Source organism: Centroberyx gerrardi, chromosome 1, assembly GCF_048128805.1.
Source record: "Centroberyx gerrardi isolate f3 chromosome 1, fCenGer3.hap1.cur.20231027, whole genome shotgun sequence".
Classification (NCBI taxonomy): Eukaryota; Metazoa; Chordata; class Actinopteri; order Beryciformes; family Berycidae; genus Centroberyx; species Centroberyx gerrardi.
Genome location: NC_135997.1, coordinates 35,163,218 through 35,190,284, shown reverse-complemented (window position 1 = coordinate 35,190,284; position 27,067 = coordinate 35,163,218). Strand labels below are relative to the sequence as shown.

At 40.5% G+C, this 27,067-nt stretch overlaps 1 protein-coding gene across 1 annotated transcript in view; it reads right to left on the bottom strand.

Annotated features, from left to right (window-relative positions):
* LOC144539385 (ATP-binding cassette sub-family C member 12-like) overlaps positions 1-27,067 on the bottom strand; it is a 28,295-nt gene that overhangs the window by 323 nt on the left and 905 nt on the right. The window contains exons 2-10 of the mRNA XM_078283983.1: positions 19,706-19,863; positions 12,009-12,155; positions 10,559-10,706; positions 6,624-6,797; positions 3,865-4,012; positions 1,733-1,881; positions 1,407-1,514; positions 661-891; positions 493-564 (exon numbers count right to left, since the gene is read on the bottom strand). Coding sequence (XP_078140109.1) covers positions 493-564; positions 661-891; positions 1,407-1,514; positions 1,733-1,881; positions 3,865-4,012; positions 6,624-6,797; positions 10,559-10,706; positions 12,009-12,155; positions 19,706-19,863 — 1,335 coding nt within the window. The remainder of the gene's footprint in view (positions 1-492; positions 565-660; positions 892-1,406; positions 1,515-1,732; positions 1,882-3,864; positions 4,013-6,623; positions 6,798-10,558; positions 10,707-12,008; positions 12,156-19,705; positions 19,864-27,067) is intronic.

Below are 27,067 nucleotides of genomic sequence, written 5' to 3'. Positions count from 1 at the left end.
AATTCCATGACTATCTGTATTGTAGGTAGAGAGATAACAGTGAAACTATGAAAAAAACAAAACTTTTGCATTCTCTAATTGTGTTAACTTCTTGTAAATGAAATAATGCTGAAGTTTAACAATTCATCAATTTGCTTGGGACCCCCTGGAACCTTCTCAAGGACCCCTGGTGGTCCCCAGACCCCATGTTGAGAACCACTGAGTTAAGTCATAGAGACATGTAGTTCAGGTTTCCAGATCAATTATAAATGAGGAGCTTCATCTGTATAGCACTTTTCAAAACACAGTAGCAAAGTGCTTTACAGAGAATACAACAATAATAAATTATAGCCAATAAAAATGCCAGACATTAATGAAAACAATGGTTTTCTGTATAAATGCAAGTTAGAAGTTATTGAGAAGCTTTAGAAGGATGTTCCAAAGCTGAGGGCTTGTAGAGATGATAACACAAAATACAGAATACAGAATAAAGAAGAGACAGGAGGAACCAACCTGTTCTAAAATGCTGGAAATCAGTGATGTTTTCCCACTGCCCACATTCCCACAGACGCCAAGCAGGTTGCCCTACAGGGAATAACACACAGGGATCATCAGTTTGCCTTTAGCCCAACCCAATTAACCCTGCTAACTCTTATCAGTGGTAAAGCCCTTAGCAGCCACCTTAGGCAAGGTGAAGGAGATGTTTCTCAGGGTTGGCAAGGCTTCCGTCTTCACATCCTGGTACACCGGCTCCGCCTTGTCCCCCCTCAGCCCATTAGCCGTGTCGGGGGGAGGCGCTGGCTGGTCAGTTGTTTTGGTCCAAGACAGTGTAGCGTTGTCCATCACTATGGCTGACCCGCTGTTGTTCTTCTGGATCAGGTAGGGCTCTGGATTCTGGACCAGCATTATTTTCTGAAACAACCATACACTTAACTCATGTTTTTCAAATGAAGAGTTTAATTGCAAAGTGAGATCCCCACCATTTGAAAAGTCTGACACTTACTCTTGAGAGAATCGTGTCATGAAAGCTGGTGTTTCCTTTACATTCATTTAGCTGCAGTGCCCCCCTCCCCCCTTCCCTCCACACACACACACACACACACACACACAGAGGAAAATACAATTACAGGTCAAATCAATGTGACATATTTATTAATGATTGGCCCACAGGGGGTTTGCATCATTCTTGGGGGACAGCATGTTTACTTGGCCTTGTTTCAATAGTGGCACTATCCTTTTACAGGAGTACAGGGTGTTACAGCTAAATAAGATAAGATAAGATAGCACTTTATTGAAAATAGTTGTCTGAAGAAGATCATTGTTGGAAAACATCAAAACCTTTGAACCTTATTTTAAGACCTAGCTTATGAACGTTTGTATCAGTCTAGTCATAACTGCTAAGCAGGGTACATCAGAAGAAGAGTTACCTTCAGTCGACCCACTGACACAGCAGCCTCAGCCAGGGCCCTGACACAGAGAGGCAGTACACCCAGGCAGAACCTCATGGAGTTGAAGATGGAGATGGTGGTAAAGGCCTGGTAATAACACATTGAGTAAGGCCTAAACACAACCTGACACCATACAACATGGACCAATTTATCCTGACTAGACAAACCATCAGAATCTGCTGTCTCCATAAAGGTGGAAACTCTGATGCCTTTTGGATTTCACCAGTTATATCCACTTCAGTCATAAAGCAGAGATGTTGCAAGAGGGTGTTATGTTGTATGTTCTTCCTTGTTGTGGTACTCACATCAGAGCTGCTGAGTGGTAAGCGCAGCAGGGTGTGTACCACGAAGGTGAGGATAGTGGCAATGGTGGGGATGATGCCGGTGATTGTGCTATTGACATTCTGGACGTAGCCGGCCTTTTCCAACACGTTCTTCTCATTCTTCCTGATGTCTAGGAGAGAGACAGATATTTGGAGAAAGGTTTTCGTTGTTGTTTTCTCCAGGTAACGATGGCCACTGAGCAGCTCCACTGGAGCAGTTGGGGGTAAAGTGATTTGCTCAAGAGCACCTCCACAGTAGTTGATGAGGAAGGGAAAGTGTTACTCATTCAGTTCATCTGTCTGGCCTGCTTCTCTAACCACTAGGCTACCACCACCAGTGTTGGGGTAACGTGTTACTCAGATTACTTTTTTGTAGTAATGAGTAACTGAATGCGTTTGAATTAATATAATCAGTTATTAGTTACCTTCTCAAATTTGCATTTCATTAGTGCATATTAAAAAGAAAAACATTAGGCTGCGGTTGGCGTGGGGTGGAGGCTTGTGGTGTCCGACTAGCTTTCAGAACGGACACAACAATAAGCTTCAGAACTTGGAAATATTCTCATCACTTTGAACTGGTCAAAGAAAATGGCGTGTTGTGCATCAGGGAATTGAAAGCACTTGCCAATGTGTTGTGAGCGTTATCTGCTGTTTATTTTGAGGCCAGATATGATCAATTAAGGCTACCTCTGTGATCCTAGCTTACCGTTTATCAGTAGTACCCAAATAAATGAACTACCTTGCCTTTAAGCGGTTGAGTGTCCCCCACCAAAGGGGGGACTATAGATCGGTCTCCGTCCGTTAGTTAGTTAGTTAGTTAGTTCGTTAGTTCGTTAGTTAGTTAGTTAGTTAGTTAGTTAGTTAGTTCGTTCGTTCGTTCGTTCGTTCGTTCGTTCGTTCGTTCGTTCGTTCGTTCGTTCGTTCGTTCGTTCGTTCGTTCGTTCGTTCGTTCGTTCGTTCGTTCGTTCGTTCGTTCGTTCGTTCGTTCGTTCGTTCGTTCGTTCGTTCGTTCGTCCGTCCGTTCGTCCGTTCGTTCGTTAGTTAGTCACACTGTAACGTTGACTTTGTGCCACTAGGGGGCGACATTGACAATGAATGGGGACTCAGTGGTAAAGCAATACAGTTAAAGTTATCATACGTAACATAACAGTCCACACAGGCTACACACTTGGAGACATCAGACTGGGTTGATGTGTTGAAGTGAGAGTCAATGGAGAATTTTTGGGCAAACCTCTAACCACAAGACACTGTAGTTACTGTACAGTTGTTGGACTGTTGGACTGTTATTGCAGTCATCACTGCACTACCACTGTGCCGTCAGTGTTGACTACTTATATCATATTACCACTTACCTACTGTGCAATACCATATATCACTTATCATTTAGCATTTATATTATTCATAACACTCACGCTCCTGGTGTTGTATGTTATATTGTATATTGTATTATAAATTGTATTGTAGTGTACATTGTGTAATGTACGGATTGTATTTATTGCGTATTGTAGTTCTTATATTTTGTACTGTACTGAGTAAAAACAGGACAATTACAGTTACTACATTTCAAGATATAACTTGTAAGCCTAATTCTGAGGAGAGTAGGCAACAGAAATATATGGTCAATCTGTCCTTTCATTGTCCCATACGAAAATCTTATACAATTTCACTCATATTTCAAGTACACTCAGCAATCACTGACTGACCCAAGGGCGGAACTACATCACTGGTGGGGGACAACATGTTTACTATTTGCTTGTTTTTTCTTTAGATAACAGTAGATTGTGTACTATAAGAGTGAGGACATCACCATAAGACTGATTTTAAAAGTGGGTAATTTTAAGTGAGTAACTTGAAAGTACTCTAATGAGTTACACTAATTTATTAAAGTAACAGGTTACTATTTAGGGCAAATAATGAAGTAAATAACTAGTTTGTTTCAAATGTAATCACCACACAGTGGATATTAAAAAATGTCTCTCTTGAAAGCCTTTAGAAACACATAAGCTACAAACATTCAGACAGTTTGTGACCTGATGTTCGATGTTCCCATAAAATTATAAAGCTATTTGATTGGAATACACAGTCAACACCTTGCCAGCTGTGTAGCATCATACCTGCAATCTTCTTTTCAAAGGATTCCTCCCAGGCGTACATCTTGATAAGTTTGATGCAGGTGAGAATCTCATTCATGGTGCGGACACGGCTATCTGTTGTCACCATGGCTTTCCACCTGAACATGTTAATGAGCTTGGCCATGGCAAACTGCCAGCAGAAAAAATGAAGCTATAGTTAATATTACTAGTAGCCATGGAAATCAAATAGTAGAGACATAACATTAAAAATATAGTTAATAGTACTAGCAAACTGACAGCAAAAAGATTAACATGATAAATATATTTAATACTTTTAGTAGTCATGGCAAACTGACAACAGAAAGATTAACACGTAACACTTTACAAGTATTAGTTTTTTAGTTCCTGTTTTTTCAACAATCAATGGAAAGGTGCCATGGAGGGGTTACAGAGATTGAAATCTGTATAGTAGAGCTGTTCCTATTCAGACTTCAGTGTGTGCACTGAGGATTCTAGGTGTGCCTTTGCTTGCACACAGGTTTAATCCAAATCTTGATTTCTTTGTCTTTCCCATTGATATGGTGGAAAGTCAGCCATAGACTTTTCATGTATTTCTGCTGAGGCACTGCCTTTAAATACCGCGCACTATGTGTATTTTCCTAGTTCAACGATGACCTCTATTGTTCAGTGATGTCATTATAACAACAAATCAAGACTTGCCACCCCCTCCCCTCTCTCTCTACCCTCCATACAGCGTTGGTCATACCAGTCCTGTTGTCTGTGGATTTCTAGAAGACATTGAAGGTGGGGAGTTGCCATTTTGTGTGTCTGTTTTGTGTCCTCTCCTGTTACAAAAGCGATTATTGTTGCAATAACATTGGGGTCGTAAAATGCTGTGTATAGATAGAATGAATGAAACGTAATGAATATGAGGAACGCCACTTCCCTGGCCCATATACGGGTTGGTGCGTTAAAATGCGAGCTGTTTGGAGGATTACATGCCTAACGGTTAATGAAAAAGTCTCAAGTTATATTTTCCACAAATGTTTATGCCAATAAGCATGGCAGAAACCAATTGCCAGACTTTTGAACGGACCTTGGCCTGACGTTGAAGCTGCATGGAGGCATTACAGTGAAGCCACACCTGCATGCAATTCACTAAGCGCACTGCATGTTGGGATAGCTCGAGATGCAAACTGAGCTTGCGAGGCAGCGAAAAAGTGGAGCTCAAGTCAATAAAACGCAAATGAACGTGGTATTTGCAGCACGGCAACCAATCAAATCTGGGGAAAAGAGCCAGCACAGCCAGGCAGCAGGGAGTAGGCTGGATCGATAGTAGCTGAATCGTCATGGTGGAGGAGAAAACTATAATCAGAGTTTCTGTCCTATTAAAATACCGAGCCCAGTGGTACATACTGAACCAATGACGTTAACAGTATTTCACAATAAGATTTCTTTAAACGATCGTGTGCTGGGATAAATGTAAACAGTTACATAAAAGTAGGCTAAAAGGCTTTACATTACAGCAGAAAAATAAATAAAAAATGGTGAAACTCTACGCTAACACTGAGCACAATAATAAAATAATTAATTAGAAAACCTAATTAATTATTTTTTATTAGTAATGGTGTAACCGTTATTTACAAGCCACTTATTACCTCTGCCAATGGAGTATGGAGAATTTTCGCCCTGTTCCGTCTGTCTATTTGTCTGTTAGCAGGATAACTCCAAAAGTTATAAATGGATTTGTATGAAACTTTGTGGCTTCTCAACAAAAGGCATATAACTTCCGAACGGATTCACGCAACACCATGAAACTTTGTGGAAATGTTGGTCATGGGACAAGGAAGAACTTTTCACACCGATTGGCCAAAGCGGTATGTGGCAGTGGGCTTGGCTTCTCATCAAAAGGCATGTAACTTCCGAATGGATTCACATAACAAACATCGTCAAAATGTGTGTGCCTATCAGCAGACGGAGGAAGAGGCAAACCCTCCATTATTGGCCCAATCAAAAAACATGTAGGCACCGGAGAGCTCATTTTAACCCTAAGCCAGTTTAGACATATCCGCCCTGCCAATTTGTCCAAAACTTGGTCCAGTGGTAGATGGGCAGCCCTAATGGAAACTGAACAGATATAGAGCTGATTGGCCACGTGGTGTTGAGATAATTGGCTAAAATGCTTAAAAGTGGCAAGAATTAGAACAGACATATATCATTCATATCATGTCCCATTTCAGGTCCAGTCATGAAAATGTGAAACAAGTTGGTAGAAGAAATTATTAACTTCTGGTGGATATCCGACATGTGGAACTGGCAAATATTGACAATTGCATAGGCGGAGGCATGCCTTCTACTGAGTGCAATCTAGTTGTTGGTATTGGTTTGCTAGTTTTGATAGCTGCCTAGCTCACAGAGGACTGAGTGCCAGCCAAGTCTTTTAGGGGAGCGGCCGCCACAGGCGTGGGAGGGCACAACACTGTCGCAGGACGGCTTTCAAACAACAAAACACAGCTTCGGCCTGCTCCTGTGTTTCTGAATGCAGAAAACTCTGCAGCATTTGTGCCGTGAGCTGTTCACTTTGTTTCACTCACTATCATCTGTTTCACTCACTACCATCAGCAATCCCTGCTGGTGTTTACTATATACTTAAAATATGTAATGATTTGTATGTAATGACTGTGTTTTTACTTTTAAGGAACCAAATTTGTGAAACCATTGTGAAGCCATCTTTTTTATAACGTTGTATGTGAACATTTATCTACTTATCTGCTGTTGGTGTAAAGATATAGTGTATAGACCTGAATGGGGATGAAGACGAGGTAGATGAAGACTCCAGTCAGAGCAGTGTAGCCCAGAATGTAGCAGGCGTAGACGATACACACGATCAACAACACAGGGATGGACAGCAGGAAGCTGCCAAACACCACTGCCTCAAACATCCTGTGGCCATCGTTGGTCAGAACATTAATCATCTGGATGGAAGGAGAGAGAAAGAGAGACAGAGAGAGAGAGAGAGAGAGAGAGTAGCAACAATGCTACAGTAAAATTTCTTGCAATGAAGTATTTTGACACTCTGTTATATTGTCTCTAATGCCTCAGCGTCAGATTATTGTGACATTCTGATAATAAAGTGGTAGGGCCATAGCAAATGTGCAGAAAGTGCAATCACACTGCTTATCTTCGGTTGAAACTGTCTTGAAAAGCTTGAAAAAGCTCCTACACCCATTTGAAAAGTCCGTTAATTGTCATTAACGGGATATAACGGATATAAAACGGGGCTGTTTTCCTAGCGACCGTGTCCAGTGACTGACAGGTTGCCGATTATTGGCCAATAGTAGGCAACACTGCGGCGCTGCAGACAACCCGCTTTGGCTGCTGTGGCTCCAAAAAATGTCAACATGGCGGCGATCGTAAACCCAATCTTTAGGCTTCAAAACAGCCCTTCAGAAACCTATGGGTGACGTGATAAAACGTGCCGATAAAGGAGGTTCTGTAGTAGTATGGCAAAAAGTAAAATACATCGAGAACTTGATGACCATAAATACTACAAGAAACTACAAACTAATCCTATAGAAGATATTTAAAGTGAATTGAACAACATATTAAGAGAAGCTAAAGACAATACCTGGATTGATGAAGCAGAATACAATTTTCTATTTTCTTACAACCCTACATTGCCATGCTTTTATCTACTTAATCTACAGACACATAATTTCTGGGAATTAATCTCTGTCAGAACCCGTCTCTAAGTATATAGACTTCTTCATTATAAACCATCATTAAACCTTCCGTGTTCTATCTCCCCTCATTTATACAGGATACCACCCATATCCTCAACAAACTTGACAATTTAGATGATGTCACTAATTGCTACCTGGTTACAGCGGATGTAGAAGCCCTATATACGAACATAGACCACATTGAAGGCCTGCATGCGCTTTCTCACAGTCAACGTCCAATAGGCAGCATGCGCCTGAGGTCCTGCTAAAATGAACTGAATTGACTCTGAAGAACAATGTCTTCCTGTTCCGTATCAACAAAGGAAAGGCACAGCTACGGGAGCTTGCTCTCTCTATCACCGGTGGCAGGGGGACATTTTCACGCACGAAGAGGTGAAGGATGAGCTAGTTCATGAATCCCATGATGTCATGGCCCTCGGCGGACACAGGTACTCCGACAAAGCGTAGCCTGGAACGACGGCTGTAGTTCTCACAGCTTTCAGCTCTTTGAAACAGGTGAGCGTTATCTTTCTCCAGTTTTTGCAACTCGAGCCACCAGGTTCTCTATGCTGTCCTCATTACCACTGATGCGTGGCTCTTTCTCATTTACCTGGTTAGCTAGGGTTGCAAGCTGTCCTTGGATGCTACCCAAGGTATTTTGTAGCCCCTGGATATTCGAGTCAATATGGACCATCATTTCTGTTTTGCTGTGTTGAATAGCGTTCCACAGAGTCTCTAAAGTGATAGCACCCACAGCTTCATTCATTGTTGCAACCAGGGGTTAAAGTGGGCCGGAACGATCCGGAACGGCGTTCCGGCACCTTCGATTAATAAGTAAATAAATCTGATTGGCGGTTTCATACATAATAATGTCAAGCAAGTTCACAGGGCTGCCAACTCTCATGCACTGACCGTGAGACTCACGCAATTGACATTTTTCACACGCTCTCACGCCACGAGTCCATTTTCTCACGCAGTGAAAAACAAATTCATAACTGATAACGTCGCGGCGCGAAAAGAGACGCTGACAGCGCACGAGACGAGACAGAGCAGCACCGTGCAGCAGAGTTATTCAGACCATCTGAATAGCGAGAAATATACACAAATCTATTATATTGTAATTTATTCCCCTCCCTCTCCTCTCGCGCCGTGCGCACACAGGCAGGAGTGAGAGTGAGTTGCTATGGTTACGGGGACGCTCTGTGTCTGTCGCTCTGAAACTTTCTCACGATTCCCAATAATAGTTTTTTAGGTTAGTATGCCTATGCAAAATCATGAATGTAAGCACCTCAATGCTGAAATCTAGTAATATAACATAATTAAAAATTTTTGGTTAACATTATACAGGGTTGCTGTTTCTTGACTTAATCCAAGAGGTTAGGTGGTGTAGAAATGCAGGAAATTTGTTTTAAATTACTATTTTTTTCTGACCCCCCCACCAATTATGTATCTTACCCCCACCCCACCCCCCCACCCCATCCCACCCCACCCAAACAGGGTTCCCCCACCTGCCAAATCCCACTTTAACCCCTGGTTGCAACCACCCACGTGGAACCAAATGTTTGACTCAGAAGGTGAAAAAAAGCTTGTTCCCAGGCAATATAGGTTGTTAAAAAGTTACTCATGCAACTAGATTTTGAAGAAGAACAACTGAATTTACAGCTACTTGTAATTAAAGTTTAAACAAGCAGACACGACCGTGTGACGCTCACTCATCTGCAGCCATCTTCCCCAGAAATCCTTCTTGCTCCGTGGTTTAACAAAACTATGAGATTTGGAAATGGGATTCTCGTTGCACTGAGCATTACACCTTTAACTTCTACAGTGGACCTGCTTAGTGGCTAACAGTATAAGACTGTGTTTGTACTGGGCAGCTCCCAGTGGCTGATAGTAGAAGACAGTGGTTGTACTGGTCAATTCAGAATGTCTGACAGTAGAAGACTGTGGTGGTGCTGGGTAGTGCCCAGGTGGGACAGTGTGGAATTGTATGAATGTGAAAATAGCAATGGCATGGTTCTCATAAAAACATCCCTGGAGAAATTAAGGTAACATTTTAGTTAAGTAATGGTTAAACCTTTAATATAATATATATATATAATACAGTCTGTACCTCGCCCATAGACAGTCCGCTGTGCACCCGGAGAGAGATGATTTTCTGGAAGCCCAGAGTGGAGAAGGCACCCTTCACCCTGACTGCCGTGCGCAGGTTCAATGCCCACAGCAAAGAGATTAGGAAGGCCTTGCTAAGCTCTGAGCAGAATAAAGCCAAGCACAGACCGACACCGTGGGTCACTGTGGACACTTCAGGGTCATCGGTGTAGCTCAGGATCTCATAGACCAGGACAGCCTGGGAGGAGAGGCAGAGAGGCCTGGAACACTAGAGCACTGAAAATACCACCGGGTAAATATTATACCTTTAAACACTGTTTCATGACTAACAGGAGGTGTCGATGTGCGGGGTGGGGGGTGGGGAGAATAAACACAAAGGCTACAATGTTATGTTATTATGTGTTGTTGCTGACACCGGTTATGTTGAAAAGTAGCACAAATGTGTCTTGTCCCAAACAAGAAGATGGATGTTTTGAAAGTAACACATCATTTCTAAGAGTTACTGATCAAAGTATGAGTTCAATATGTTAATGCTAACCTATCTGTTTTCTATGTTCCATATTGGAGGCTCGCAGGTTTGTATCTTCTGACGTGTGTCGTGTGTGTTACTTCTGTGGGACTTTGTGTATTCTCCATTATGTTGTTTATTATCAGAGGGCTGCATGATGCAAAAACTATTTCCTAACAGACTAATAAACCATCATCATCGTCATCATCATCGTCATCATCGTCATCATCGTCATCTATAGGAACTGATCAACTACTCTTAGTTGTTGTTTAGTATCTACAAATTATCTACAATTTACAAAAATGCAATTTTAGGCATACCTGACTCTATCAATGAGTGCAACAGTAGAATAAAATCAAAAATTCAAATTAAATGAAATGCAGAGATGATGACTCACCGGCCCCACAAACACAGCCAACATGAAGAGGACACCAACAAAGACACTCAGCAGCAGCCTGGTTCTTTGAAAGCGAAGTATCACTCGAATCAAAGAGGCCTTTTCCAGCCCCACCTTTGCCACTTCCTCCTCCCAGAGTCTCTGAAGCCTTCATAACACACACAGTCAGATGGCGCTCATTTACTCCAGTTATTCCCTTAGTTCCCATAGTCAGTTCCCATCGTTATTTTAACACTATCAGACCTATCACTGTAGCATGAGAATAAAAAACAAAAACACTTAAAGCTTGTAAATGCAATACACATGTTCTTAGTCATATGCTCATTTATGGTTCCCTCACATTTCCCAGACTTTTCCACACCTGAATTTAATGTGTCCAATATGACTGTCAACTATATCACTCAATGAGATAGAGGGTTAGATCATTTTGTGTCCAGTCTTGTGCTGTGTCTTGTCTGGTGTAATTTGTGCCCTGTACCATTATCCTCTTGTATTGTCCCACATCTTTACACGCATTTCGCATAAGCAAACCTTTATTGGTTTCACACCATTATTTAAACATTCGGAAAATAATTAGCATCTCTCTCATCTTTTTCCAAGGTTGTAAATGTAGCCCAGTCTGTAGTCGAGATAGCCTACAACTAACTTTTCAAATTTGCATGTGGTATGACAGAACAATGCACCAATAGTCTGAAATCCAGTGCCTTCTGATCACCATTTATCATGCCATTTAGTAGAATTTATTCATAGTATAATCTAGTATTGATCTAGTAATAATCTAGTAATAAAATATCCAGCATTTTGAAAATGTAAATGTAACTGACTGGGATTTATTCTTTGATTAATTCCATAATCAACTACATGATCTTTTCTGTTTCTTTTAAATAGAATTTGGCAGTTTATTTACAGTTTGTAAGAGATGGGGCATTTATTTACTTATTTGATTATTTAAACAAATCAAATAATATTGTGTCCTGTCAACACAACAGGCAACACTAGTCGAGATACAATTGTGGCACAGGACAGGAAATGGGGGTATAGGACAGGACACAGTGGGCACAGGACAGGACACAGGGGGCAGAGGACAAGACATGAGGGAGAGGACAGGACACAGGTGGCAGTGGACAGGACACTGTGGGCACAAGTCAGGACACAGGCAGAGGAGAGGACACTGGATGGATAGGGAAGAACACAGGAGGCACAGGACAGGAGACAGGAGGTACAAGAAAGGACACAGGTGGCACAGGACAGTTCACAGTGGGCACAGGACAGGACAGTGGGCACAAGGCAGGACACAGGAAGCACAGGACAGAAAAGAGGAGGTGCAGGACAGGACAGCACAACACGGGATGCCCTCATACTTTATAAGGTACGTTCCCCTAAAGCTGCCAATATTGTTTGTTTTCAAAAGTACATTCCACCCTATCAATCAGCAGGAAGAGTCTCAGACCTTTCTCCATTGATGCTGGCTCCATCCAGGGGAGACAGGCTGAGAGAGCTGATGTTCATCTTATTCCTAAACATGGCCCACATCAAAGGGGTCATCCAGGCGAAGGTGGTGAAGGACAGGAAGCCTGCATTGTCCAGAGGGTTGGACCTAGACAGGGAAACATTACCAAATATCGGCTCTTTGAAGAGAATAACATACAACCAATAGCATAGTTAAACCAAGTTAATCCAAGTTCCCCCCAGGACTATCAAAGTATCTATGTGTAAGCAAGTCACCTTAAAATCATTCCCCACATGGAATTTAACTGTATCAAAACACTCTCTGGAGCTCTGGGTCAGCCATTGAAAAGCTCTCCCAGCTACGCTTAGACAGCTGAGTAAAAAGAACATCAGACCCTTGGGTGCTGGCTACAGTGGCGAATGGGTACAAGCTTCAGTTTTAGTGGCAGCCCCCTCCCTTTTCCATATGACTGTGGTCAAGGACCCAGTCCAAGCACAAATTCTTGCAAATTCTTGGCTCCAGCCTAACCTTGTAATTGATTTTTATATCGAAAGTAAACCAGATCAAGAGGAACCAATCCATTGAGCCAATCAGATTGTGTAGTCCCTACAACCTTTTAACTAGGGCGCCTTTGCAGCAGCCAATTTTTACCCCACAGTGATCTGTAAGTTCTGTAATGCTGCTGCGCTCCTGACATTCATCCACCACATTTTGAATGTTTCCCCTAAAGTAAGGGGGGAAAAAAGACCCCACACGGGATTCGATATCACAGACAAAATACAGCATAAGTGTGGCACAAACAACCTGTTATAATACATCTAGGCTATCCAGGACAGGTAACTTCACTCCATATTTCAAATTAAATACACCTACACCAACATATAAACAGCCGACACAACACAAACGTTTCCTTGTCTGAACAATACAGCCACATTAACTTTCACCACACCATTTTGCATCGCTTTTCCAAAAAAAACGCGCTGCCATTTAGAGATTCATTTTAGACAAAAATGTTGTTCATTATAATTTAATGTACATTCAAGTTTTTAAGATGAATGACAAAATAAAAGATTTACTGGGCTACATTAAATTTGTCACAAAAATAACTGAATAACTGCATGATTGAGGATAGCTGTTTGATGTGGCTTGAGATTTTAACTGTTAAGGGCTATACAAGCATGCAGCTAGTTGTAGATTGCATGGAAATTAATTTACAAGAAACTTGACAGTTTCAAGTGAGTAGCAGAGGGTTTACACTGCGACTGAGAGTGTGAGTTTCAAATTTTTCAGCCAATCGATCCAGTTTGGCCTGTTTCTCATTAATAATAATTAGGCTATAATAATAATTTCCGTCTTGGAATTACAGTGTTTATGTAGTTGTATTTTTCTTCCAACTAACTGCACTGATATTATGTGTTTCTACTGCTACAACACCAGCTTTAGATTGAAAAGATGTTCATTATAAAGTAGCCTACATACAAAAAGCCAGCACAGTACCTGTTGGATTACAGCAGAATAATGAGCCATACAAAACAACATTTTAGACAAGATGCAAGCCATCCAATTTTTCAAAATTATCTAACATTACTTCCCCCATTTCAGTAATCACAGCAGCCTACATAGCTGAACTGATGGTCACCAAACTTGACTGCCTCCCTAACATATTCATAGTCATGCTGCTAACTGCCAGTGTAAAGTCAGCGGGAGGAGGCAGGAGGATCTGCTGGTTTGTGTCCAAAAGGATTTTTGTGCCTCCAGAACTGTTAGTTTCAAGCTCCATTGAAGCTAGATACCGAACAATGTTAATAAGACTGCAGTCAGTTTAGCTGCAAAAGAACTAACCGACCTTGCCATTTTAAAAATCCACACAGACGAAAACAGAGTGCTGCAATAGCCTAATAGGTAGCCTACAGGAGACGGAGGCAAATAGACGGCCCCAACTAACACGGAGTCCTTGCTGGAACGTCACATGTAACATTGTAGCAACCATAGAGATATAACTATGGTAGCAACCAACTAAGTTAAATTCCAGTGTCGTCGCCAGCATGTCATTTTAAACTTAGGCGGCGTTGTCAATAGGCCTATAGGCTATTGTCTTTTTTAACCTTTTGTTGTTGACAATCATGATATAAGAAAACGACATAACTTTTTACATACATTGTATTCCTCCTTGGCGCAATAACATACCTTTCATTAGTGCTTACACATCCTCTTTTTTCTTTTCTCTCTCTGTCGGCACCTGACCAGTAGTATTTGCACATCTTGCAGTTTGATTACCATGAATTTCTTCATTATGATTGACAGTTTAACGAGGTTTGCGTTAGCCTACTCTTTGTGCTACTCTGCTCCATCAAATCAAGTGAAGAGGCATCACTCTGCTCACTACATAAATGTATTTAGCCTATTTGTTCTACACAATTAAAATCATCCCATTCTCGTTTTGGCCCTTGAAGGCCTTCATCAGAATGTGATTATATTCTTTACAATCTGATGAAGACCTTTGCGGGCCGAAACGTCAGTGGAATTATTTCAATATTGCAGTAAATATATTTAGAGCAAGAGTGACACCTCTTCACTTGATCAATGCAGCTTTGTTTTGGGCTGTAGCGTCAGACCGCTGTGCGCGGAGCGCTGCCTTCAGTCTGTACTAGCGATGGGAACTCCGGCTCTTTGTAGTGAGCCAGATCATTTGGCTCAGCTCGGCAGTAAGAGCCGGCTCTTTCGGCTCCCAAATGGCTCTTCATTTAGTACCACTTCTGGCTTTTATAATTCAGCCAAATTTAGCAATGTTTTGACCTATGATTGGTATGTGTGCACATATATCACTTAAATTATTCAATGTAATTATACTAAACCTTATAATTTCCAGAATACCATAATTTTACATTATGTTTGGTATAAAAACCTTAAATAATGTAAAAACACTATTACACATGTGTATTGAACGTTTTATTTATATTGAACTATCCAAAACACAAAATGACACTCAAAACGGAACACTGTGTGTGTGATATTTTTACCTTACAAATTCTACATTCTGCCTTTAGGTTGTCTGTTATTAAAATGCATCCAAATGCTACTTCGTTTGTGACTGTCACTCATCTTGTTTTCTGCTGTTCTGTCTGTCATCACACGTGATCGGTCGCACGCACATACACATCAACACAACATTCAGTCAGTGCATGGAGTGCGCATGGCCGAGCAGTGTGGCGAAAAGATCATCCCATTATTCTGTCTTGTATTAATTTACAAAAAAAAGAAAGAAAAAAAGAAATCGGCTCTCAGACGGGAGCCGGCTCCCGTCGTTCACTTAAAGGAGCCGGCTCATAGAGCCGACTCGTTCGGGACCGACACATCACTAGTCTGTACAGATCCATGGTACAGACACGTCACCACTTAATTGAAGCCCTATTAAATCTATTTCTTATGTCGCACTTTTTTCAGTCAGAAGAGTGAAAGTAGTATACCGGACTGACTGACTACCCATTGTTGAAAGTTGCGCGAGAAGTGGCGTTAAAGGGTAACTTCGGTATTTTTCAACCTGGACCCTATTTCCCACCTTTTTGTGTCTAAGTGACTAAAGGGGACAACAATTTTTGGAATTGGTCCAGTATTGAGCGAGATCACTTCAGCCAGCAGCCGCAAAACGAGCTGCAATGTAATCCGACGGGGCAAGTGCTTGTTTTTGCCACTGACAGGCTCAGCTTGTTATTATAAGTGTCTGACAACATTATGGAAAGGACCCTACAGAGAAATGAAACGTTTTTCTTTACCTTTCGCTTGATCCGGTCTATGTGTAACCAAGTCTCGCGAGAGTTGAGTTGTTGCAGGAAGTTACACACAGACCAGATCAAGCGAAAGGTAAAGAAAAACGTTTCATTTCTCTGTAGGGTCCTTTCCATAATGTTGTCAGACACTTATAATAACAATCTGAGCCTGTCAGTGGCAAAAACAAGAACTTTTAGTGGACGTACATTGAAGGTGTGATTTGCCCCGTCGGATTACATTGCAGCTCGTTTCGCGGCTGCTGGCTGAAGCGATCTCGCTCAATACTGGACCAATTTCAAAAATTGTTGTTCCTTTTAGTCACTTAGACACAAAAAGATGGGAAAATAGGGTCCAGGTTGAAAAATACCGAAGTTACCCTTTAAGTTATGGTAGTACATCGCGTTGTTTGCACTATTAAGGCCCATTCACACCTAGAGCAACAGCTACAAAAACAACTACAAACTGTAACGATACACTTGCTCAAGCACTCACACTACGATATCATCGGTGCAGAATATTCAGAGAAAAAATGGATCATTTACCGACGTGCTTTTATTTTAAAGTAAATAACGACATAGCCTAAGGATTTGGGTTCATGAATTGCAGCAAAAACAAGAGAAGCTGGCAGAATCAATAATGCTCTTTTACAGCGCTTTCATGACATTATTGTGCTTTGTTTATATGAGAGCTAGTCGTAGTCACCAAGTGAAGCTGTTTATTTCTTCAACAGTAGGTGACTCTGAACACATCTAGATCTACTGTGGATCAAAGAGGCTACTTGTTATCTTCCGGTCATAGCCATTAAAAAGCTAGGATAATAATGTAGCGTCCCAGGGGGGATAGGTGCGGGGGACAAGCCTCCCAGCATGCCCCGGGTCATTAGATTGTTAGTTTGTTAGTCATGTTGTTGGTGTTACATGTTATCTTCCACGTTACTATAGTGTTGCTAGTTATTCCTTGTTCCTTCTCTTGTGTTAGAGACTTTTACGTTATATTTAATTTCACAGTGTTAAACCATGACGAAGGTTGTGTGTGTGTTAAGTGACTTGCCCTCAGTGCGAGGAGAGGGGTAATTTGTTTTGATGGTGAATTGTGTGTTACTTACTAATAAAGAGACACGCTTGAGTGACAGAAGGCTTTTGCATGTCTTTTCTTTTAAATGACGATCAGCTGCTCGCTACAATAACGCATTTGTCCTCTGCAGATCAGGTTGGCCAAGACGTGACGCACTTTTCTTAGTTAGCAAGATAACTAGCAAATTCTCTAGTTAGCGAGTATATCCAAGTCAGTCCCAAGAGCTCTTCTGATCCCGACCAGTATGTCACGTTTCTTTTCAACATTTTTAGAGACAATGGTCTATGGGGCGCCGAATGTAAACGACATATTACAATTTTCTAGCTGATATATTTTGAATATTTAGCTCACTTTCCTCACATTTAGCTAATTTTCCTCACATTTAAGACAGAAATTCATGTAAAACAACATATAAATGTTAACAATATGTTTATATGTAGAATAATAAATGTTAAATCTAAATGTTAAATGTTAAATGTTAAATCTAAATGTTAAATCTAAATGGGGCGCCGAATGTAAATCTAACTGTTTAGAAAATATGCAAATTGCCCACGCCCCTTGCAGTACAAAGCTGAAGTGCCGTATAGGATAGGACAGGGAAGTGGAGCATTAAAAACCACAGCTTTGTGGTCAGACACACAAACATCAATTAATTCCAAGTTATGGAGAGCTAGACCCAGCGAAAGCACTAAATCAAGTGTGTGACCCTTACAGTGACTGGCCCCATTCACAAACTGTGTAAAATCAAACGACTCAATAAGACTCAGCAGAGAGAGAGTGGGAGGGGCAGCAAACATGAATGTTGAAGTCTCCAAGTAAAATAATGTTATCAAAGCGCTGGGTGATGAGAGACAGGAGTTCTGAAAATTCAGCAATAAAACCACAGTTCTGTTTTGGGGGTCTATAAATTAAAACACAAAGTACTGGGTCTTTGCTGTTACTTAAAAAACTAGAAACTTCAAAAGTGGTAAAATTTCCGAGAGAGATGGGAGAACATTTATGATCATTCCTATAAAACACGGCAAGCCCACTGCTCCTCCTCGCTGGTCTAGGCAGGTTAAAATAAGAGAAGTTAGGGGGAGTGGTTTCGATGAGAGGAACATCGTCCTCCAGGCTTAGCCAGGTCTCGGTGACCATAAAAAATTCTATGTTATGTGACATGATAAAATCTTGACAGATAAAAGACTTGTTAGACGGAGACCTGACATTTAAAAGACACATTTTAACAGAGGAAGTGACAGGTGGAGTGTGGAAAGCCGATTGACGATGAATAGTAGGTCTAAGTTGTTGTTGTTGACAGTACATGCTGGGGGAACACGCAGACAGGGCCTATTTCTGATAAGGACTGGGATGTGGGGGGAGCTGGCTATGGTGCCAGGGGGCAGAGGAGAGGGACATACTGGGACAGAGAAGGGGTAGGATAGGAGTTCTATTACGGATGTAGGGATGGAAAGGTCACTGTTATGTCCTATCCTCCCGGACGGTCAAATATACGGAGCCCGGGAAAAAATAGAAAAATAATTTATGTTGTGGCCACGATTTACTGTAACGTGCGCACGATATGCAATTCGAGCTCTCGTTTTCTTTTTTCGTGCGCACGAGATACCGTTCGTTCCCTCGATTTCCTCTTTACGTGCGCACAAATTGCCAAAACGTGCCCTCGAATTAGTGATATCGTGCTCTCGATATATAATACATGCGCTCTTCATGAGCTTATAAAGAGTCAGTGCACATATTGGTGATTATGTTTAAATGTGGCACTGCCCTGGGTGTGTTGCAGCTCCTGATTGTGTTTACATGGCCTGAAGGTTAAGTGGCTAAATATGTTGCAATATTTGGGGGATATGCCTATTCAGTGTAAACAGACAATGGATATTAACATACCAAATACTTACTAGGCCTATCTGCAATACCTAAAAGGTACCTTTTAAGTTGCATTTTTTCCTAAATTGCAGGGATCCAAACAATCCCTGTCCTCACTCATTCAGTTATTGTCGTGACAAATTTAATATAGCCCAATAAATCTTTCATTTTGTCATTCATCTTAAAAACGTTACACCATGCCTTGAATTATAAAGAACTAAATTACAGTGCTCTAAAATGAATCTCTTACATGAGGTCATGGAACACGACAAGTACTTTTACTTTTAATACTTTAAGTACATTAAAGAGCAAATACTTTTACTTAAGTAGAAATGTCCAAGTGGTACTTTTACTAGACTCATTTTGTGTCTGGGTATTTTTACTTTTACTTAAGTAAAGGATTTGAGTACTCCTTCCACCACTGCTTTCTGTGTATATTACTGGGTCCTCATTGATAAAACTGTGCGTAGATTCCAAACTAAAAGGTTATGTGCGCACAAAAGCAGAAAAGCACTCATGGACAAAAATAATCAGATTCAGAAAACCATGTGTACGAACACCGGCACGCAATTCCCACTTTATAAATCCCAATAATCTTGAAATGGTACGCACATGCACAAGCCTCATACTCCGCCCCCTTAACTCCCACAATTAGCCATAAATAGTTAATGAAACACCCTTCATGAATATTGATATGTAAATATAAATGTGCTTGTGTGCTTGGGAGAAAATGGCAAACTCGGAAGAAGACTAAAAAGAGAAATTTCTCCAGCGGCCTCAGTTCAGGTATCACCAACCAAAAAAAGTCTGTTGAGTGGCAACATGTCACAGCAGCAGGTCGTGCTGCCAGCTACGAGAGCCGAACCCATTATGAAAAATGAAAATAAAAAATAAATGGTGCGATATAAAGGTTGATGCCAATAAGTGCATTGCTGCGCAAAATAGGCATAGTAGACAGAGTATGGTGGCTAGTCTGTATTAATGAGACTGACTGTGAGGAGCAGCGGAAGAGTCTGAGGGTCTTAAGGCTCCGGTGGTATTTGCTGTATGAAGGAGGGGGGTCCTTCTCTCTGTAGTCCAAATCACTAAGACCCTCTGGACTGAAAGCCGTAGAGTCACTCTTCCATCTGGCACCATCCTCTGTCCTACGCTGAGAAAGAGAGAAAGAGAAGGAATAAACGAGAGAGAGAAAATGAAAGAAACCAAGAAACAGACAGAGAGAAAGATAGAGGCAAACACAGAGAATGTGAGAAACAGGTAGCGTTCAGTATTAAACCTTTCTTCTTCGTCAATATTCCAGCGACAGAGCAACAAAAACAAGATCAAGGACCCCAGCAAGAAAAACACCGGAAGCAGGAGAAACAATAGGAGAGGAAAAGATGTGAGGCAGTGAAAGCAACATGAAAAGAGGACAGGATTGTGCTGGTGGAGACTGTTGTTTGTCCTGTACTCACAAAAGAGATCCCCTGAATACCGTTCTTCTCCTCCAGTGAAGAGCTTGTCTTCATTTTGTCTTGTGCCCAGGGCAGAAACCCTTTTCATCCACAAGCCACTTTCACTATTTTACCAGACAAATTAGACTATTAGGATAGAACAGGACTCTCTGAATGATGGTTCGTTACCTACAGTATAGAGTAGACTAACTTACCAGCCACTTTCACTATTTTACCTGCAAACTTTCTGTTTAGAATAGGACAGGTAATCATTGGTTACCTGTAGGTTACCAGATACAGACATTTAACAATATATAGCTGGTGGCTGGTGGACATTTACCAGCCTGTTTTCAACATATAAAAGACATGACTTCATTGATGTTTCATCCAACTACAACACTAACCACCAACTGTAAAGCAAACTAACCACAGACACTGTACAACTTTGACCTTATTTTAGTCGTCCTGTCTAGAACTTTCCATTCTGTATCTCACACTACAAAACTGAGCTAAACTAAACTACATTCAAATAAATTAAAATGATCTAAAACTAAACAAATCTAAAGTAAAACTAAAGTGAATTTAACTAAACTGACATAACTGGAGTACACTAAACATAAAGTGACATAACTGAGCTAAACTAAACAGAACTATATTAAAATGAACTAAACTGATCTAAATGAAACTTAAGTAAAATTAAACTAAACTAGACTCTTTTGTTCTAATGTAGGTAGATGAAACAGAACAGTACCTCTGTGTGTAGGAGAGGAGAAGCTGTACTGCAGGCTGTTCAATCCAAATGCTGGTACTGGAGCAATGTGCTGCTCTCTCTTACATCACTGACTTTATAGGGTTCAAAGTTCAAAGGGTTGACCAGCCCAGAGATACAGCCTGTTATAGACACCAAAGTCAAAGCCAGGGGGACTTCTGGGCCCCTGGTCCATCATGTAAAGTTCATTTTAACATGTACTGTAAATAATAATAATCATAATAATAATAATAACTTTATTTATAGCACTTTTCTAAACAAAGTTACAAAGTGCTTTACATAAAAATAAGAGACAAGAAGAATAACAATTACAATAAAACACAACAGACCTAAGACCTAAGACCAAGAGCATTGTATTTGGAACAAAACACTCATTAATAATAATAATAATAATAACCTTTATTTGTATAACACCTTTCATACACAACATGCAGCTCAAAGTGCTTTACATCAATAAAAGGCAGATAAGAGACAGATAAAAAGATAAAATTCATATAAAAGAACAAGCAAAATGCATTGCATTAAAAGAATCAAATCAAGTAAAATAGAAAGATAAAAGAACATAAACAGAACATAGATAAAATGAACCCATATAGTTTTTCTTTAATTTTCTTATCCCTTGTCCTTCCTGATTCTACTTTTGATCTGATATTTACATCAGATCATAGATTCTCCTCTTGGTCAAAAACCTCCCCATCCACAGATGGATGAGAATCATACAGGGTAAAGCTCTGTCCCCCCCACATATAGCGTTCACTCATGTGCAAGTAAGCATTACCCGGACAAGACCAATGAAAGTTCGTACTTGCCCGTGTCAGCTCCGTTGGGATCCTGAACAGAAACAGTTTGAAAATGCTTACAGAGCCCGCCTCTCTAATATTCTTTGGCAGGGTGTTCCACAGTTTAGGAGCATAGTTAAAAAAGGCTGCATCCAGGGGCGGAAATTACGGGGGGGACAGGGGGGTCCGGACCCCCCCTTCCTGGGACTAACAGAGAGTTGTCCCCCTCAATATATCATTGTAAACATAACTATATCATTTCAAATAATATAATAATATGCATTGAAAACACTTGTGCTAATTATAGACGCAAAACAATGCGTTTTTAAGTTTCGAAAAATTGCGCTCCCCCCCTCCCCCCTCATATGCCTCACAGTGGTTTGGTCCACTGCCTACCTGCCTCCCCGAACCCCCACACACACACATTAGCCCTCGGTACGAGTGTGTGTGGAGGATCTCTGGAAGTGTGTCAGTGGTGACTGACCTCCAGTAAGAAGCTACTTTGCAAAGGTTAACTTAAAACAAAGGATGTGTCAGACATTTTTCTTTACTTCTAACACTCAATAGAATAAAACACATTCACAATTGTAATCAGACTACATTTTGTTCCGTTACCTCGCGGTTGAATCTCGTGCGTCAGCGTGTTGGTACGGAGCCGCGTCTCCTAATGCATGTGTGTGTATGGAGGCAGGAGGTCTGTCCACAATTAAAATCATCATAACTCACTGAATTTTCGACCGATTTTCAAGCGGTTTGGTTTGTTACAAATGCCAGACATGTATTTATGATACTGGATACTTGGTTAAATTAAAATGCGGGTTTTCATACCAAAATACTTTATCTTTTGTAGATGGTAACAGTAATATTTCTATACTATAATATTTAAGATTAACTTACCCTATGTAATTAGGTTCTAAGTATATTATTTTTTTCTTACTGCATGTAAAATGGCTGCCACTATGTTATTTTGTTCATAATTTTGGAAATAAATGAAGACTTAATTAATAAAAAAGACATAATTACAACAAACATTATGTTAAAATATAAGTAAGTTTCTGGCAGGCTTCATAGCGTTCTGGACTTTTACACATTGACAGCAAAACATTAGAGATCTGCTTTTTCGGGAAAACTAAATCTAATTAGGCATATATTAGCTTTAGTTCAGTTAATGGGTGTTGCATCTCACCTATTACTGTAAATAACCTGCATGCTGTGTGTGTGTGTGTGTGTGTGTGTGTGTGTGTCTATTTGTCAGCCAGTCAATTAAAATGGCAGAGAAAAGAAAAACAGACATCCGATCATTTTTCAGTGCACCGAAACGCCAAGTAGAAAGACCCCAGTAATATCAAAGGCAATTTGATAAAATCTTCATAAGAAAGGAATGAAGTGCTTATGGAAATGTTTCATAATGGACCTCTATATACATTTAATACAACAGTACTTTTGGCGGCACCTTTGGTGTCCCCTTCAGGAATTGCTCTTGAGAAATGTTTCTGTTTATTGTCCCCCCCAACAGTGAAATGAAATATCCGCCCTTGGGAGCCAGTGCAATGCAGCTAAAACCGGAGTGATATGCTCTCGCTTCCTTGTTTTTGTTAAAAGTCTAGCTGCAGAGTTTTGGATAAGCTGAAGCCTCTCAATAGACTTTTTAGGGAGGCCGGTAAAAAGGGCGTTGCAGTAGTCCAGTCTACTTGTAACAAACGCGTGAGTTAGCTTTTCAGCATCTTTCTGGGTTAGGAAGGGCCGCACCTTGGCAATATTTCTAAGATGAAAGAATGCTGTTCTGGTCACCTTGTTTATATGGGAATTAAAACTTAGATCAGAATCTAAGATAACACCCAGGCTTGTTACTTCTGATTTGATCGAGGGATTCAGGTTCCCAAGTCTTGTGGAGAGTTCTTCTCTTTTGGCTTTGGGGCCGACCAAAAGTATTTCTGTCTTATCTTCATTCAGTTTTAAGAAATTTGTGTTCATCCAATCATTGATAGAAAGTAGTGAGGGAGCTTAAGGCATCTGCATGATTTGGCTCTACAGAAATGTATAGTTGTGTATCATCAGCATAGCTATGGAAATTGACATTATGTTCTCTGATAATATCACCTAATGGAAGCATGTATAGTGAGAAAAGCAGGGGACCAAGACAGCTTCCTTGTGCAACACCAGAAGTTGGATTATGTTTCTCTGATACATGATCTCCAAGACAGAGGGAAAATTTCCTCCCTGTAATGTACGTTCTGAACCAGTTTAGGACACATTCAGAGAGAGCTCTAAACTAAGCTCTAGCATTAAGCTCTAAACCCCAGCTGAATCTGGTACTGAACAATGTTGCTGTCGAGCAAGTACAGGAAACAAAGCTTCTTGGGTAACTTTAGACTGTAAACTGTCATGGTCAAGACATATAGATTTATTGGTGCAAAAGATGGGAAGAAACATATCTGTAGTCAAGAGATGCTCTTCTTTTTTAACACCACATCTGACCAAACAGGTCCTGCAGACTCTAGTATTGTCACACTTAGATTACTGCCCGGTGGTCTGGTCAGGTACTACAAAAACAAAGCTACGGGGTTCAGAACAGAGCAGCTCGGCTTGCCCTTCAGTGCACACTGAGAGCTAACATAAACGACATGCATGACCGACTCTTCTGGCTGAAAGTTGATGAGAGGTTAAAAGCATCACTTCTTTCTTTTGTAAAAAACATGAATGTATTGAAAATCCCTAACTGTTTGTATAGGCAGCTCACACTTAGCTCTAATGCACACACATACCCCACCAGACATGCCACCAGTGGTAACTACACAATTCCAAAAACCAAAACAAATTCGAAACAACGCGCAGTGCTGTATAGAGCTATGGTTGAATGAAACTTCCTTCCAGGTCATATTTCTAAAACTCAGAATAAAGCTAGTTTCAAAAAACAAGTGAAGCAACACCTCATGGCTGTTCGCATCAGATCTTAGTGTGCATTGCTTACTTATTATTTTAATTTTATTCATTTATTTATTTTAATTTGTTTTGTGTTACTTGTTGTTTTTGTGTGTTGTTTTTTTTCTTTGTCATATGCTTTGTTCGCATTAGATCTTAGTGTGCATTGCTGACTTATTATTATTATTTTATTTATTTATTTATGTCATTTGTCATATGTTTTGTGTGGACCCCAGGAAGAGTAGCTGATGTTTTCTGCATCAGCTAATGGGGATCCTAATAAAATCAAATCAAACAATCGATAAGCAAAGCAAAAATATACAGAATAAAACAGGCAAATAATAGTTCAAACCAATAAAGCCATAATAACAAATAAAACCAAGAGCAAAGATAAAACACAGGTAAAGGAAGAAGATAAAAAAATAAATCAATAAATTTATGAGAAGGCCTTCGTATAAAAGTGAGTTTTAAGGATGATACTGATTTTGCTTGCCTGAGATGCTCGGGCAAGCAAAAGCAAAAGACTAGGAGACTCCTGCCTGAAGATCGCAGGCTGCGTTGTGGCGCATGAGGAACCAGCATATCTAAAATGTAGCTAAGAGCCTGACCCCGTAAAGCCTTAAATATTAAAGATACTGGGTCCCTCAGTGCAGCCTAAACCGTTATAAGCATTCTTTCCTGCCTACGTCCTTCAAGTCTCTCAATGCTAATAGGTAGGACAGGTTGTTGGCCATAGGGGTTGTGCATGGAGATGTGCAATATAAAATCTTAAAATCAATTCTAAAACTCACAGGCAGCCAATGGAGAGAAGCGAGGATGGATGAAATATGCTCCCATCTCCTGGAATTAGTCAAGAGCCTGGCAGCAGCGTTTTGAATGAATTGGAGGCGGGAGATTGTCCTCTGGCTCAGCCCTGAATACAGAGAATTACAATAGTCCAAACGAGATTAAATAAAAGCATGAATGACGTTTTCGAGATCAGCAGTGGTTGAAAAGGACTTAATTTTGGCAATGACCCTAAGTTGGAAGAAGCATATCTGAACAACCTTAAAGGATAAGGCTGGTGTTTTTTAATGTTGTCGATTTTGTTATTTTCATAGGATTTGTTGAAGGTAAGAAATGCATTAAAAAACACCAGCGTTATCCTGGCTGTCAAATGAAAGGTTGGAATCAAAGATAACACCCACATTTTTGGCAGTGTCCTTGATATTAGAGGACAGACAGACAAGTTTTGAGTGGAAGGGAATGGTAGAGCAAGGGGGGGGGCAAATAGAAAGATCTCAGATTTGGATTCATTGAGCTGGAGGAAGTTCTGTGACATCCAGCATAGGACATGATAGGGGTTAAATTGACTGATTCACCAGGTTTAAATGGGACAGCTGGGTGTCATCTGCATAACAGTGGAAATGGATATTGTGTTTGTGAAAAATGTGACTCTGGGGCAATATGTAAATAGAAAACAATAAAAAGAATAGAAAAATGTCTTCCAGAAAGGTAGGAACGAAACCACTCAAGAGCTGAGCCTTTGATTCCAACCCATTTTTCTAAACGGTCAGTTAAAATAGAATGATCAGCAGTATCAAAGGCAGAGCTCAAATCAAGGACAATTAAAATTGAGCAGTTACCAGAATCATCAGCTAGCAATAAATCATTGGTAACCTTAATAAGAACTGTTTCGGTGCTGTGCCAGAAACGGAAGCCAGATTAGAATATTTCTAAGATAGTATTATAATTCATTAAGTAAATCAGTTGGGTAGAAACAATTATTTTTTTCTAAAATCTTGGATAAAAAAAGATAGTTTCGAAATAGGCCTAAAATTGTTTAAAACAAGTGGATCAAGGGAGAGCTTCTTCAGTTGAGGGTTGGACTATTGCAAATGTGAAACGCCAGTAGACAGAGAGCGGTTAACAATAGAAAGAGTATGTGGTCCAATGGTATGAAATTATGAAATACAACTTTCGGAAACGGCGAGTTCGTCATGAGCTGCCTGGTAGGCTAACACAGCGTTAGCAGTGTCAGCATTCGGTGACAGTGGACCCAGCAGTGGTGGACGAAGCACTGACCAGGTGGGTGGAGACATCACCTGGGACCTCGTGTATAAAAGTCTGCATAGATTTCACACTGAAACATGGTGTATGCACAAAACTTGAAAAGTGCGTATGCACAGACATTTTCAAATCTATAAAACCTTTTCCACGGTGAGAGATGCGAGAGAGACACATATCAGCGTGGCGGGATAAAGGGTTTTTATGCAAATTGCAAAAAGTGCCTGTATCTATTTCCTAAGTGGCTTTTTTAGAATTTATTTATCATATTCAGGAAAAGGTATGGAAGGAGGAAGAAATTGCATTTTCAGTGTTGGAGGAACTTAAAATTGAAAATAACAACGCCAGATGGACTTTGGCCTTTCTAGTGTTAAACACAACACTAGATAACACAAATTTGTGTTA